Source organism: Giraffa tippelskirchi, chromosome 2 (assembly GCF_054371585.1).
Source record: "Giraffa tippelskirchi isolate mGirTip1 chromosome 2, T2T-mGirTip1v1.2.pri, whole genome shotgun sequence".
In the NCBI taxonomy this organism is placed as follows: Eukaryota; Metazoa; Chordata; class Mammalia; order Artiodactyla; family Giraffidae; genus Giraffa; species Giraffa tippelskirchi.
In genome coordinates this window covers 152,626,078-152,638,986 of record NC_137276.1, presented here as the reverse complement: position 1 = coordinate 152,638,986, position 12,909 = coordinate 152,626,078, and the positions used below count along the sequence as shown (strand labels likewise).

The following is a 12,909-nucleotide window of genomic DNA, read 5'->3' as shown; positions in this document are numbered from 1 at the left end:
AACCTGTATGCAGGTCAGGAAGCAACAGTTAGAACTGGACATGGAACAACAGACTGGTTCCAAATAGGAAAAGGAGTATGTCAAGGCTGTATATTGTCACCCTGCTTATTTAACTTATACGCAGAGTACATCATGAGAAACGCTGGGGTGGAGGAAGCACAAGCTGGAATCAAGATTTCTTGGAGAAATATCAATAACCTCAGATATGCGGATGACACCACCCTTATGGCAGAAAGTGAAGAAGAACTAAAGAGCCTCTTGATGAAAGTGAAAGAGAAGAGTGGAAAAGTTGGCTTAAAGCTCAACATTCAGAAAACTAAGATCACGGCATCCAGTCCCATCACTTCATGGCAGATAGATGGGCAAACAGTGGAAACAGTGGCTGACCTTATTTTTCTGGGCTCCAAAATCACTGCAGATGGTGACTGCAGCCATGAAATTAAAAGACGCTTACTCCTTGGAAGGAAAGTTATGACCAACCTAGATAGCATATTAAACAGCAGAGACATTACTTTGCCAACAAAGGTCCGTCTAGTCTAGGCTATGGTTTTTCCAGTAGTCATGTATGGATGTGAGAATTGGACTATAAAGAAAGCTGAGTGCCGAAGAATTGATGCTTTTGAACTGTGGTGTTGGAGACGACTCTTGAGAGTCCCTTGGACTGCAAGGAGATCCAACCAGTCCATCCTAAAGGAGATCAGTCCTGGGTGTTCCTTGGAAGGACTGATGTTGAAACTGAAACTCCAATACTTTGGCCACTTCATGCGAAGAGCTGACTCATTTGAAAAGACCCTGATGCTGGGAAAGATTGAGGGCAGGAGGAGAAGGGGACGACAGAGGATGAGATGGTTGGATGGCATCATCGACTCGATGGACATGGGTTTGGGTGGACTCCAGGAGTTGGTGATGGACAGGGAGGCCTGGTGTGCTGCATTCATGGGGTCGCAAAGAGTCCGACACGACTGTGCAACTGAACTGAACTGAACACGATACTGTAAAGCAATTATCCTTAAATTAAAACTAAATTTAATTTAAAAAGTATTTAGAAAGTCAAAAATAATAGATACCTTCTCAATATTCTTCATACAAACATCCAAAAAACACAGTAAATATTTTCAAAAAAAAAAAACGTAAAGCAGAAACAATATTGTAACAAGTTCAATAAACACTTTTAAGATTTATTTTTTTAAATCTTAAACTCCCATCAGAACAAGGTACTACCTAAAGCACTGCTGCGTGCTTAGTCACTCAGTTGTGTCTGACTCTCTGAGACCCCATGGACTGTACCCTGCCTAATCACCCTACAGACATCTTAAATTATGTATGCCTAGATAGAAATGTGTCATCTCTCCCTACTTGAATAGTGTACACCTTTTGCCCCCAAATGTGTCTTGCTCATGTATTCTTTTTCAGTGATTAGGCCTAGGCAGGAAATTTGGATTTCATCTTACATTCCTCCCTGTCCACGTTACATCTCATCAGACATCAGGTCCTATTGCTGTTTGAATCAGAATCAAGTCCTGTTGATTTTGTGTTTAAAAATTCTTCTGCCCTCCCCATTTCTACTGCCCTAATTCAGTTCATTTCACTTGCCTGGTCTCCAGGCCTCCATGGTGAGGTTTCTCACCGAGATAGCTAGCTGAGAATAGCCCTTTCCTGCTCTCATTCCCTGGTGTCCATTGAGAGACATTCTCCATTTCTTAACAAAGCTCTTCTAAACTTGATCTAAGCCTGTGTCTCTAGCTCCTAGCACAGTTTCCCCTAACTCTATATAACACTTAGCCAAACCAAACTATCCATGGTTTCTGAAAGCAAGTAGCTTGTCTACTTTCTTGCTTTTGCTACTCCTTTGGCTGTATCCTGCCCTCTTTTCTTCTGGATAAACTTATCTTTCTTCAAGAATGTTTTCTCAAAAATCTCCCCTCAGGACTTCCCTGGCAGTTCAATGGTTAAGACTTTGCCTTCCATTGCAGGGCGTGGGGCTTCAATCCCTGGTCAGGGAGCTAAGATCCCACATGCCTTGAGGCCAAAAAAACAAAACACAAAAACAGAAACAATATTGTAACAAACTCAGTAAAGACTTAAAAGGATTCACCTGGTGGCCCAGTGGTTAAGAATCTGCCTGCCAATGCAGGGTTCAATCCCTGGTCTGGGAAGATTCCACATGCCTTGGGGCAACTAAGCATGTGCACCACATCAACTGAGCCTGTGCTCTAAAGCCTGAGAGCCACAACTATTGAAGCCCGAACACTCCAGAGCCCCACTAGGCAACAAGAGAAGCCACGGCAATGAGAAGTCCAAGCACCACAAGGAAGAGTAACCCTCACTCTCTGCAGTAAGAGAAAGCTCGTACACAACAAAGAAGACCCAGCGTAGCCCCCTAGCAAAATAATGAAAAACTTTAAAAATGGTCCACATCAAAAAAAGAAAAATCTTCCCTCACCTATTCAGGCACTTAGGCCCTATTTCAGTGATCCCAGTGTATTTGCTCAGACTCCAGTATAGAATTGATAGCAACGTAACACAATTGTTTTCTTCTTCTTGTAAGCTTTGTGAGGATGCTGCTGCTACTGCTAAGTTGCTTCAGTCGTGTCCAACTCTGTGCGACCCCATAGACAGCAGCCCACCAGGCTCCACTGTCCCTGGGATTCTCCAGGCAAGAACACTGGAGTAGGTTGCCATTTCCTTCTCCAATGCATGTAAGTGAAAAGTGAAAGTGAAGTCGCTCAGTCGTGTCCAACTCTTCATGACCCCATGGACTGCAGCCTACCAGGCTCCTCCATCCATGGGATTTTCCAGGAAAGAATATTGGAGTGGGGTGCCATCGCCTTCTCCATTTATTTATTGAATGACATTACATGTGAAAGATTCAGAGCCATTGTGAAAATTTCTTCAAGTACAATCACTGACTTGGAAAGAGAATTACCTTTTGTTTTCATTTTACAATCACTTTCTAACTTTTTCCATATTTGAAAACTTTAAGTATGTTACAAACTGCACATACTTAAAATATACAAGGAATTAATTCCCTGGTGGTACAGTGGTTAGGACTCTGTGCTGTCACTGCTGAGGGCCTGGGTTCAATCCCTGGTCAGGGAACTAAGATCCCACAAGCTGGGTGGCCAAAAAAATAGATAAGTACAATTTGATTAATTTTGACAGATATATGATCACCACCACTACCACAATCAAGATACTGACCAATTCCACCCCTCTCAAAAGTTTTCTTCCTTCAGAACCATCTTTCTCTCCACTCCCATCTATGGATAACCAATGATCTGCTGTCACTAGAATTATATATAAATAAACTGATCGAGTATGTACTCTTTTTGTTGTTGTTTTACTAGGCCATTTGTTGATGACCTATTAAGTGCCGATCACTAGTCAGAGGGTAAAACCAGTTTAAGTGTTGGATAAATACTAGCAATTATCTGACAGGGCCATATGTTCCCCTCCACTGCATCCATAGGGGTCCAGGCCCCTACCGGCATTGTAGCTATATTCATACCAGCCCCACCAGGAAGGAGCACTACAGATCATGAGTGATTACATTCCAGGAAGGAGGCCATTTCTTTCCCATTACTCTACTAAAGAGGAAGGTCAGGGTCAAGATTTCTTGCACCATTTTTGCAAGAACAGCCTAGAGGTAAATGTTAATATGGTCAAATCCCTCAACTAGCAGCCTCCCCAAAAGGACAAGAGGGTTATAGGAGGCAAAGATGTCCATTTTGTTCAGCAGCACAGAAATCAAGTTAGGAAGAGTGGAGCTAACTTTGCTGCCTCGTAAGAGCAGAGATCCTTAGTCCAAAGCCAGGGAATGACAGGCTTGAGGTGGGTGTGCATTGGCAGGTGGGAATAGGGGGGATGCTTGGGATCTACAAGCCCCTTGAAAAGTTATTTGTAAGAGTTTGAGTAAAAATTTGTATACATATCTCTCCTAAAAGGAGATTCATGACGTTTATAAGCTTTTCAAATTTCATGCCCCTTAAAGATTAACCACTTTTTAAGATGATTAGGAAAGAGAGGAGAAGGGAAAGGGGCTTAGCTTTTTCCATTCACAGCAGCCTTCCTGCTAGCCCAGGCACAGAGCTGCTACAAACAATACCCTCTCACATCCACTTTCCACCCCAGTGTGGCCTCCAGCCACAATATCCCAGAAAACAGACACAGAGGGACCTCAGGGATAAAGGTCTTTATTCAACAAAATTATCTCACCCAGTAACAAAAGAATAGGAGGTAACAATTCCCCTAAAGGTCTGGAGCAGTGTCCACTCCTGGCAGCAGGAAGCATGACCTGCTGACATATCAGCTGCAACTCAGAGCCTCTGGTGGCCACTTAGAGGTCATAGTTGGGGTTCTTCCGAAGGATTACAAAACCTTCTAGAATAGGGGTGACAGGAAGAAACTCCTCAGTGGCCAATTCTGCCCGCTCCCCATGAGCCAACAACACTGGGGTTGTGTGTGTCTGGAACCCTGTGATGGTCTTAGGCTTGCCAGCCTGGCCCACCACATCCACTGCCTGTAGGGAGAGAAAACTGAGATGATGGACTCTTGATAGGAGTGCAGCAGCAACCCAGTGCCCATCCCAGTTTCAGAGAAATGGCATATATGCATTTATGCAGCAGAGCCTGGGCCCTCCCCTCTGCTCAGCCCCTCACCTGGCCCACACGGACAGACACTGGCAATGGCCGCAGCTCCTCATCGAACGTGACCAGCATTCGGGGCTGCATGGCAGCCACCAGTCCATATAATACATAGTGCGACTTGCCTAGGATGACTGAGGGAAGCAAACAGGACAAATACAGTTAAAGGCATCAGAGCAGGCCAGGCCTAAATCTTGGGACCCCACTCCAGCCCTGACTCTTTAACCCCTCAGCTATACAGCTGAACCCACAGCCCTCCCCACATACACTCTGCTACAAACTGGAGATGCCACCATCTGACGCCGCCTAAAGCCCACAGTCTTGATAATCACTTTTCCCCTCAGGGCAGAAAATGGACTCGGTTCATCTTCAAAAGAAATCTCTTTGGTTAAGATCAAAAGTGTGAGAGATAGAAGTCTCATGAGGCCCAAAGAACCTCAGAAACCCAGAGGAGTACACAGTGAACTCAGAGTCTTGTTCCTAAATTACTAAGGAGGCCCTGGTAGGGGTGGAAAGAGGGCACTCTGTGCCACCCTGTAAGATTCCTGACTGGAACTCACTGTTGCGGACATCCAGGAAAGAGACAAGCACAGTGAGCAGCCCAGCCACAGCCACTTGACTCATAAGCTGCCGGTCACTGTGGTAGGGGCAGAGGGTGAGTGTGCCTTTCCCTAAATGTGTCAGGCCCTGGGGAAAAAAAAAATACAGAGAGAAGTGGAGGTGGGGAAGTCACATCTAAGGAGAAATCACCTAACTCAGCCACACAAATCTCACAACTCATTTACATCCTCCTTTCCAGGCCAAACTTAAGGCCCCCTTCACACAGCGTCATGTCTCCCTTCCATCACACAGACGCTTTCCCTGGCACACTCACTCTAAGGAGAACAGTTCTACTCTTTACCTGCGCCAAGCGCACCATGAAGAGGTTGTTGGGGTCCTTGGCATGATACTGGGCTAACTGGCGAAGCATCGCAGCCAGACGGGCATTATTGGTACCTGGAAACGTTAAGTGTTACAGAGGCTTGAAAAAAGGGCTTCAACCCTTCCCCCGAGATGCCTAAGATTTCTTTCTGACCAATACTTACCACTGCCCACCATGCCCATGGCAAAGATGGAGTTATAGGACACTTCTGGGTCAGCATCATGAGAGAATTTGCTTAGGGTATCCAGGATGTTGAGTCGTGGATTTGAAACAGATATTAAGGCCAGTGCTAAAGGCACAGCCCTTCGGAGCGTAGGCTCCCCATATCTCAGCTGGTGATAAAATAACAAGGGTGTCACAGAAAGCAGAAAGAACAAGCTCAGTTAAAAGAACAGACAGATGGGTAGACGGGGCCTTAATTTCTGTAGCAAGGGTGCAGCAGAAAGACCATTTCCCGACTGAGAAAACCTATCAGGGAAATCTCCTGGGGAAATTCTAGGCATCAAAACCAATACATTTCAATCTTCATGTGATACTCACCAGGTGGCCAAAGGTTCGTAGTGCCATCTCTGCACCGATCTCCTCCCCCATAGCAATAAGGGCGATCCCCAGTACAGCCACTCCCTGCAAACGAAGGGCCAGTAAAGCCCAGTAAGTTCATGGAACAGAAAACTCACCCCTGACTCAAGCCATCTGAGAAAAAGCTGTTCTGTGGGGCACACCCTGACCCCTCATGCAGGAACCCTGTCTCATGCTACCAACACTCAGCGATACCCAGAGAGGCTCTAAAACAAACCCAAATCCATATTATCTTTTCCCAGAGCCTCCCTCGGAGTGTGCCTAGCTGCCCACAGAACCTGATGTGCTCCCATGTCAGCAGGGGCTTCCTTCTTGTCCTTGTCCTTCTTTTCCTTCTTGTCTTTGTCTTCCTCTTTTTCCTTGGAGTCAAAGTGCTCACTGCAAATGTGGAGTAGCTGCTGCACCTTCAGTACATTCCCAGAGCCTGGGGCAGGGTGGTCAGGGAAAGAAAGGGAAGAAATGAGAAGGCACCAAGGAAAAGCTTCCTATAAGAACACAAGCTAAAGAACTAAGGCAATTCAGGATGACTAAGAAAGGAGGTCCAAGAAAGAAGTGACAAGTCCCCGAGGAGGAACAAACACACAGACCTGCATAGGCACACACATCTACGAGTGTGTTGGCAAAACTGCGGAATGGCTCGGACACAACCTCCAGTGCGGCCAGGATGGCCTCTATGGCCTCTCCCTTCCCTAAAGGAGAGGTTCAAGGGGTCAGTGAACAGGTACTCTCTTCCAGCACAGCCTGACTCATAAACTCTCCCTGTTGTATCCAGTTACTAGCAGTCTTTTGCCCAAAGGGAGAGACATTCCCTCACCCAGGTGGTTGAGGCCCAGTCCAAGAGGAAGCCAACGGGCGTAAGTGTCCTTGAGCTCAGTCTCTGACTTCTCCATGATGGTCTGAAGGATAGTGGAAGTGACATCGCCATTGCAGGATCCCACTGCTATCATTCCACAGGCCAGAGCTGTCACACCTGCCACCTAGAAATGGGAAAAATCAACACTTAGCATTACTAAATATCAAGTTATTAAACATTAAGTTATCAAATATTAAGTAAGTTGTTAAAATAGTTGTTCACCTATCTTGATTCAAGATAGCCAACTCCTAGAGTTCACTGAGACCACATTAGGTAACAACCCCCTTCTGATGACAGGCCAAAACGACAAGAGCATCAAGTAGCCACTACGCCAACTGCTTTGCATACTATTTACATTTAATCTTCACAACAACCCCATGAAACAGGCTCTACTGTTATTCCTTATATTGACAAGAAAAAGGATGCCTAAGGAGATTGAGTCACAAGTCCAAGATCACACTACCTGTAAGCAGAGGTGGCAGGATTTGAATTGAGGTCTATCTGACTAAAACCTATGCTTTTAGCCACCACGATTTATTTACCCATCACTAAGATGATTCTATACAAGTAAGAAAATTTAAGACCGGCTAATCACTAAAATAGCATACCCACCCCAAACTGGGTAAAGTTCCTCCCCACTCTAGTCTGATACTTCCTCATGGATCCCAACGGCTGGAACTCAATACTAAAACATTAACTCTTTAGCCTCAATGTCCCCTAAGTTTAGAAACCCAATTCCAAGCAATTTCACTGATATGATGTACCTTCCCTCTCTCTCCTCTCCCCCACCACCCTGCAACACACACACTTTCCCCCACTATTTATGAGAGACCAGAAGGACTCAGAATACCTTTCCTATCTCCCCTAAATGAGCAACAACCTCTATTCACCTCCATACTGGACTTGGAATCTCCCATCACAGGTAGCAGCAGGGTGAGAACATCTTCACGATTGGAGCCAGCATAGGCCAAGCCAAGCCTGCAAAAGCCAAAGAGAGACAGTCCCTGACACACACTCAAGGATAAGACAAGGAAGAAACAAAAAAAAGGATTGGTCATTTCAACAGTCACCAAGAGCCAAATAGGCACAGTGGTAGTCTTTGGCTATATAAAGGTGGCAATGCCAGATTCTGTTTTCACAGAGCTCACAGGCTGAGTACTATCAAAAGGAGAAGGAAGAAGCCTTACCCAAAGATGGAACCAAGTCTCATGGTGTTGCTGTTGTGGAGGACATAGTCTGAAAGCAGTGCCAGGGCAGGGTCACACTCATTCCGGACACCAGAGTTCACAATGCCACAGGCCAGGAGGGCTCCTGACTACAAAATGCAAACAGATTCTTCACCTGGGCTACTCTATACCTTCCTCACCATTAAAGGATACCACATGGGCCTCAATATAGCATTTGCCTTTTTAACTAGAGTCAAAAACCAGGCAGACCTCCCAGTGAAAAGGAGGCCCTGAGAGGGCCCTAGCACATGGGAGGGGAATGTTTGCATTAGTGAGTCGTGCCCAGACCAACCTTGATATAGTCTTCAGAGGAGTACAGGTACTTGTCAATCTGGGTAAGGCCACCATCCACATCCCACAGCAGAATCATGCCAAGGGATGCAGCTGCACTCAACATTCCTATACCAAAGGAAAAATCAGTCAGTATTTTAGGCTCTACCCTTGAAAAACTGTTATAAAGAACTCTCCAAAGAACTGCCTTGGGAATCCCTTATAACATATGCACCTAGAAGGACAAAAAGATTGAACAAAATTACACAGGATAGGAACAGAATTATACCATGGTCCTTGTTCTTGTAAAGCCATTTGTTGCCATCATCTGTCAGCAGCTTGTCTTGACCAAAGGCCGCGTTCACAAAGCCATTCACAAAAGAGGAGGCCAGGTTCATACGGGCAGAGTCCACCTGAGAACCACTGCCCCCAAACCCTGCAAAGGAGGAAAAAGAGATGAAGGTTTAGAGTAGAACAAGAAAGGAACACAGCATGACAGGGGATTCTGAGCTGGCCCCTTAGAATCCTCTATCTGTGACCCCAACAGTGACCTAGGGAAAAAGCATTTGGGAATTCTGAGCTCTATAGGACAAGCCTATTGGGCCAAGCCAAAACTCTCAATACAAGAAGCACAGTTAACAATCCTCCAATCCCCACACATATGGAGATGTCTACTCACTGTTGTTCTCTAGGTGGGTTTTATAGATGTCATCAGGCACCTTGGGCTCCATGATGTCCAGCTGAAGAGAAGTCAGAGGGTCACAACTGCTCCCCTAGTCCTCCCTTAGCCGTCCCTTCTGTTATCCCACTGAATGGCAATTCTAACCAAGGAGAGTCTAGTCAGAGGCATAATCAGGGAGGTAAAATGCCAGGTGGACTCAAAACCAAAAAACCTTGATGGGTAAGGACAAAGAATCTCACCTCTCGAGCTAAAGCCAAGAAGTTGCTGTTAAGCTGCACATTGGACATGATCTCTGTCAGGTCTTCATACTCCTCCACATCTTCGCTCAGCTCCAAGAACACCCCATGCCGGCCCAGCATGAATGCCATTTGTTTCTGTACAACGCTGTGGGAGACAGCCGCCACATTCGCTCAGCCCCCGTCCACTAGGGGCACACAATAGCCCTTTAAGCCCTAACCAGAAACTACATGTCCCAGCACTTCATGCAAATGTCCCATCCATCAGCTTATCACTTTGACAACTTTTTCCTTTACATACACATCCTTGCAGGAGGTGAAAATATCTTCTACCAGCTCCATGTCATTGAGCATCAGTGCCAATCTCAGAGCTTCAGGGAAGCGACTGAACTTCCGGAACACACCCAGGGCACAACGCAGTAGGGCAGAGTTCTCAGGCTCGGGCACATAATTCACACAACTACCAAAGTAAAAATAATAAAGGAATCAGATATTCATTTACCCTGTATAGTTCACTTACCCAATACTGGATGCCTACTATCAGTTCAGTTCAGTCACTCAGTTGTGTCTGACTCTTTGCGACCCCATGAACTGCAGCACGCTAAGCCTCCCTGTCCATCACCAATTTCCAGAGTTTACTCAAACTCGTGTCCATTGAGTCAGTGATGCCATCCAACCATCTCATCCTCTGTTGTCCCCTTCTCCTCTCACCTTCAATCTTTCCCAGCATCAGGGTCTTATCAAATAAGTCAGTTCTTTGCATCAGGTGGCCAAAGTATTGGATGCCTACTATACACCAAACATTACACTAGTTATTGGGACTACCAAGGAGACATAATGTCTCTGTCCTCAAGAAGATCACAGATGTTAACAAATTAACTACAGCTTGATTGCTACCTTTGAAGCAGGTGCTCTCGGAAAATAAAGGAGTCACAACTGAGAAAGAAGTACTGGAGAGGGTAGACCTGCCACCCTTCCCTACCTTGCTCACTCACCTGGTGAGATAGAGGCAGACCTTTGCATAGGCATTCTCATCAATGTCTTTCTCCAGCATATCCACCTGCTCAATTTCCATGAGCAGGTCACAGGCCTCATGTTCTGCATTGTGGGCCATGTTGTAGGGGACAATCTCCTTTACCAGGGTCAGCAGTGGCTCCCGCTGTGTCTTCTCTGCATCATCCAGCTCTTGCCACTCCTTAGCCACTTCTCCTGCGAGATGTCTATGGAAAGGCCCAGACCATTAGGGAAACAGACCTTCACCGGAAGCACTTCCCTGTGGGTCAAAGAATTCACTACCTGGGAAACTCAATACACTGGTACTCTAAGACAGGACTCAGGACTATAACTTAGAACCCCTTCAGCTTCCCAAGAAGAAAAGGTCTTACCTGACATACTCATGACCCCACGATGCCAATTCCTCCTGGGAGCCCACAAGACGATATTTGAGGCACTCACGCTCCCCACTCATGGTCATGGCCAAAACAGAGATGATGTCAGCAGCAAAACGCTACAAAGAAACCAGTCCTTTGAAGTCAAATTCAGGGTAAGGGGAACGTTACATTATGGAATCAAGATCACTGTCACTATCCCCCAAAGTAAATGTTAATTATATCACCAACCTCATGTTAAAAACTTAGAACATTTATATTATCTAAGCCTGCTGCAATCTCCCTTTTGAACCAACATCACTGGAGGGTGCTACGCAGGGGAGAGTAGAGAAAGATGGAGACTCTAAATTTTATTCTAACTGCAATAGTAAACTATTTAAAAGTTTTAAGCAGAAAAGATTCACACTCTGGAAAGATCACTATGGCTGCTCTATGAAAGACAAACTGTAGGAGGTCACAGACAAAAGGAAGAGAGTCAGTCAGTTAGGAGGCTGCTACAGTAGTTCAGGTGAGAACTGAACATTTTTTGGATTAGGGTTGTACCAACAGGCAGAAAAGTTACTGAGTTGGGGATAATATTCTAGACATAAAACAAATGGAATAGGTGCATGGGATGTAAAGAATTTAAAAAAATTAAGGTTAAAAGTTAATAAAAATCATGATAATAAAATCCCAAGGTCCAACATAAATGACAGAAACATTGTCCTTTCTGAAGACAATCTTCCTGTCAACTCATTCTTATGTGAGTGTTTTGAGTGCTGTTGAACTTGCTCAGGATCTCAGGTCTACCAGGCTTCCTGAGATTCACCATAAGCCCCATGGTCTAGATGAAGAGGAATTCCCAAACTAGGCCTCCATCAGCTTCTGGAATAGTTTTACCTTATTCTCCCCAGGGGCCATGTTCTCATAGATCTCCTTCAGTTTGCCATAGTGTGGACGCAGAAATTTGAGAGGCTTGGGTACTGAAGTCATGGAAGTTGTAGAAGAACGAATCTGCCTCCGCAGTTCCTCCAGGGCTGGTCGGTACAGGGAAGTGTCCTTCTCCTGACCAGGAGATATCAAGGCTCAGATAAAAGAAATCTCATCCCTTAAGTCATAATACAGAGGTGTTTAATAACTCCTCTAGCAAAATAACTGTGTCTCATCTATCTGGATTGTCCAGCTCCCTGCACATACACACACACACTGCCTGGCACAAAAACAAATGTCCCCAGTTAAGAGTTCAAGAACTGTTTCTCCCATTAAACAAAGCCACAAAAATGTTTCATCTCTTTTTACTCCTCTCCCTCACAACATGATTGTAAGGTGACTCTAAAATACACTCCATCCTTCCCTATACCTCATATAGGAGTTGTTGCCCAAAGAGGAATAAAACAAGTGAGAAAGACCCCTATATGCATCAGCTCTTGTTAACACCTTGACTCACCCCGAGTCGTTCCACGAGCATCTCCAGTTCATCCTGAAGTTGTTTGTCCTCCTCAGACTGGAGAGTTGGAGAAAGAAGCCCATCAAGAGAAGGAATCTCAAACACATCCTCCTCCCAATCACCCTGGGGCAGGTGGAGAATGAGCCTGCCTCCTTAGGGGGGGACCAGGTAGACAAAGAGAGTGGGAGTGAGAAGACCTGATGGGAAGGCAGCCTGGCTTCTGGGCCAGGTTCCGCTTGAAAGCCGTTCTAAAACAAGGGGCTGACAATGACCAGCCCGAGCCCACCTCACGAGAAGACGGTGAGGAAGGTGGTGAGGACTGGTAGGGGCGGCGGACGTGACAGCGCGGAACGGGGGATGGGAGAGGGGGCAGAGAGGCGGGGTGCCGGGAGCCCCGAGGGTCGCCCTATCTGCTCTCTCCCGGGGCCAGCGGGGCCGTTGGGAGTCGAGTCCGAGGCCTGCGGGGCCGCCGTGACTCAGCCTGCGGCCTCCTCCTCCGCCGGCTCCCGGGGCCGCGCCTCACCAGCTCCTGCTCTTTGTCCTTGTCCCCGGCATCCCGCCGCTCCTTGCCGCTCGGCTTCTCGTCCCCGCCGCCGGGAGACGGCGCTGGGGGCTGCTGGGGCTGCAGTGGTGCCTTGTCTCGGCCACCCTCCTCCATCTCCGCCGCCACTGCGGACCCGCTGC

General features: G+C 46.4%; 1 protein-coding gene across 1 annotated transcript; it reads right to left on the bottom strand.

Moving 5' to 3' along the window:
• Positions 1 to 4,177: 4,177 nt before the first annotated feature.
• Positions 4,178 to 12,909, bottom strand: PSMD2 (proteasome 26S subunit ubiquitin receptor, non-ATPase 2). The gene is made up of 21 exons (XM_081571257.1): positions 12,749 to 12,909; positions 12,226 to 12,282; positions 11,679 to 11,843; positions 10,797 to 10,918; positions 10,407 to 10,631; positions 9,713 to 9,871; positions 9,415 to 9,559; positions 9,173 to 9,233; positions 8,783 to 8,929; positions 8,516 to 8,622; positions 8,185 to 8,312; positions 7,888 to 7,975; positions 6,959 to 7,121; positions 6,732 to 6,833; positions 6,423 to 6,568; positions 6,106 to 6,189; positions 5,729 to 5,897; positions 5,545 to 5,639; positions 5,204 to 5,330; positions 4,659 to 4,777; positions 4,178 to 4,519 (listed from the first exon to the last, which is right to left on the bottom strand). Exons 1-21 carry the CDS (start codon positions 12,881 to 12,883, stop codon positions 4,337 to 4,339), a joined length of 2,727 nt encoding a protein of 908 aa, XP_081427383.1. The 5' UTR covers positions 12,884 to 12,909; the 3' UTR covers positions 4,178 to 4,336.

What these genes read in the sequence shown, in the direction of transcription:
- PSMD2 (XM_081571257.1), bottom strand. Translation starts at nt 12,883, where the DNA reads ATGGAGGAGGGTGGCCGAGACAAGGCACCACTGCAGCCCCAGCAGCCC. An exon ending in TGCTCGTGGAACGACTCGGG is followed by an intron (nt 11,844 to 12,225) that starts GTGAGTCAAGGT and finishes TCTCCTGGTCAG; the next exon opens with GAGAAGGACACTTCCCTGTA. An exon ending in TTCACCTCCTGCAAGGATGT is followed by an intron (nt 9,560 to 9,712) that starts GTATGTAAAGGA and finishes TGTCTCCCACAG; the next exon opens with CGTTGTACAGAAACAAATGG.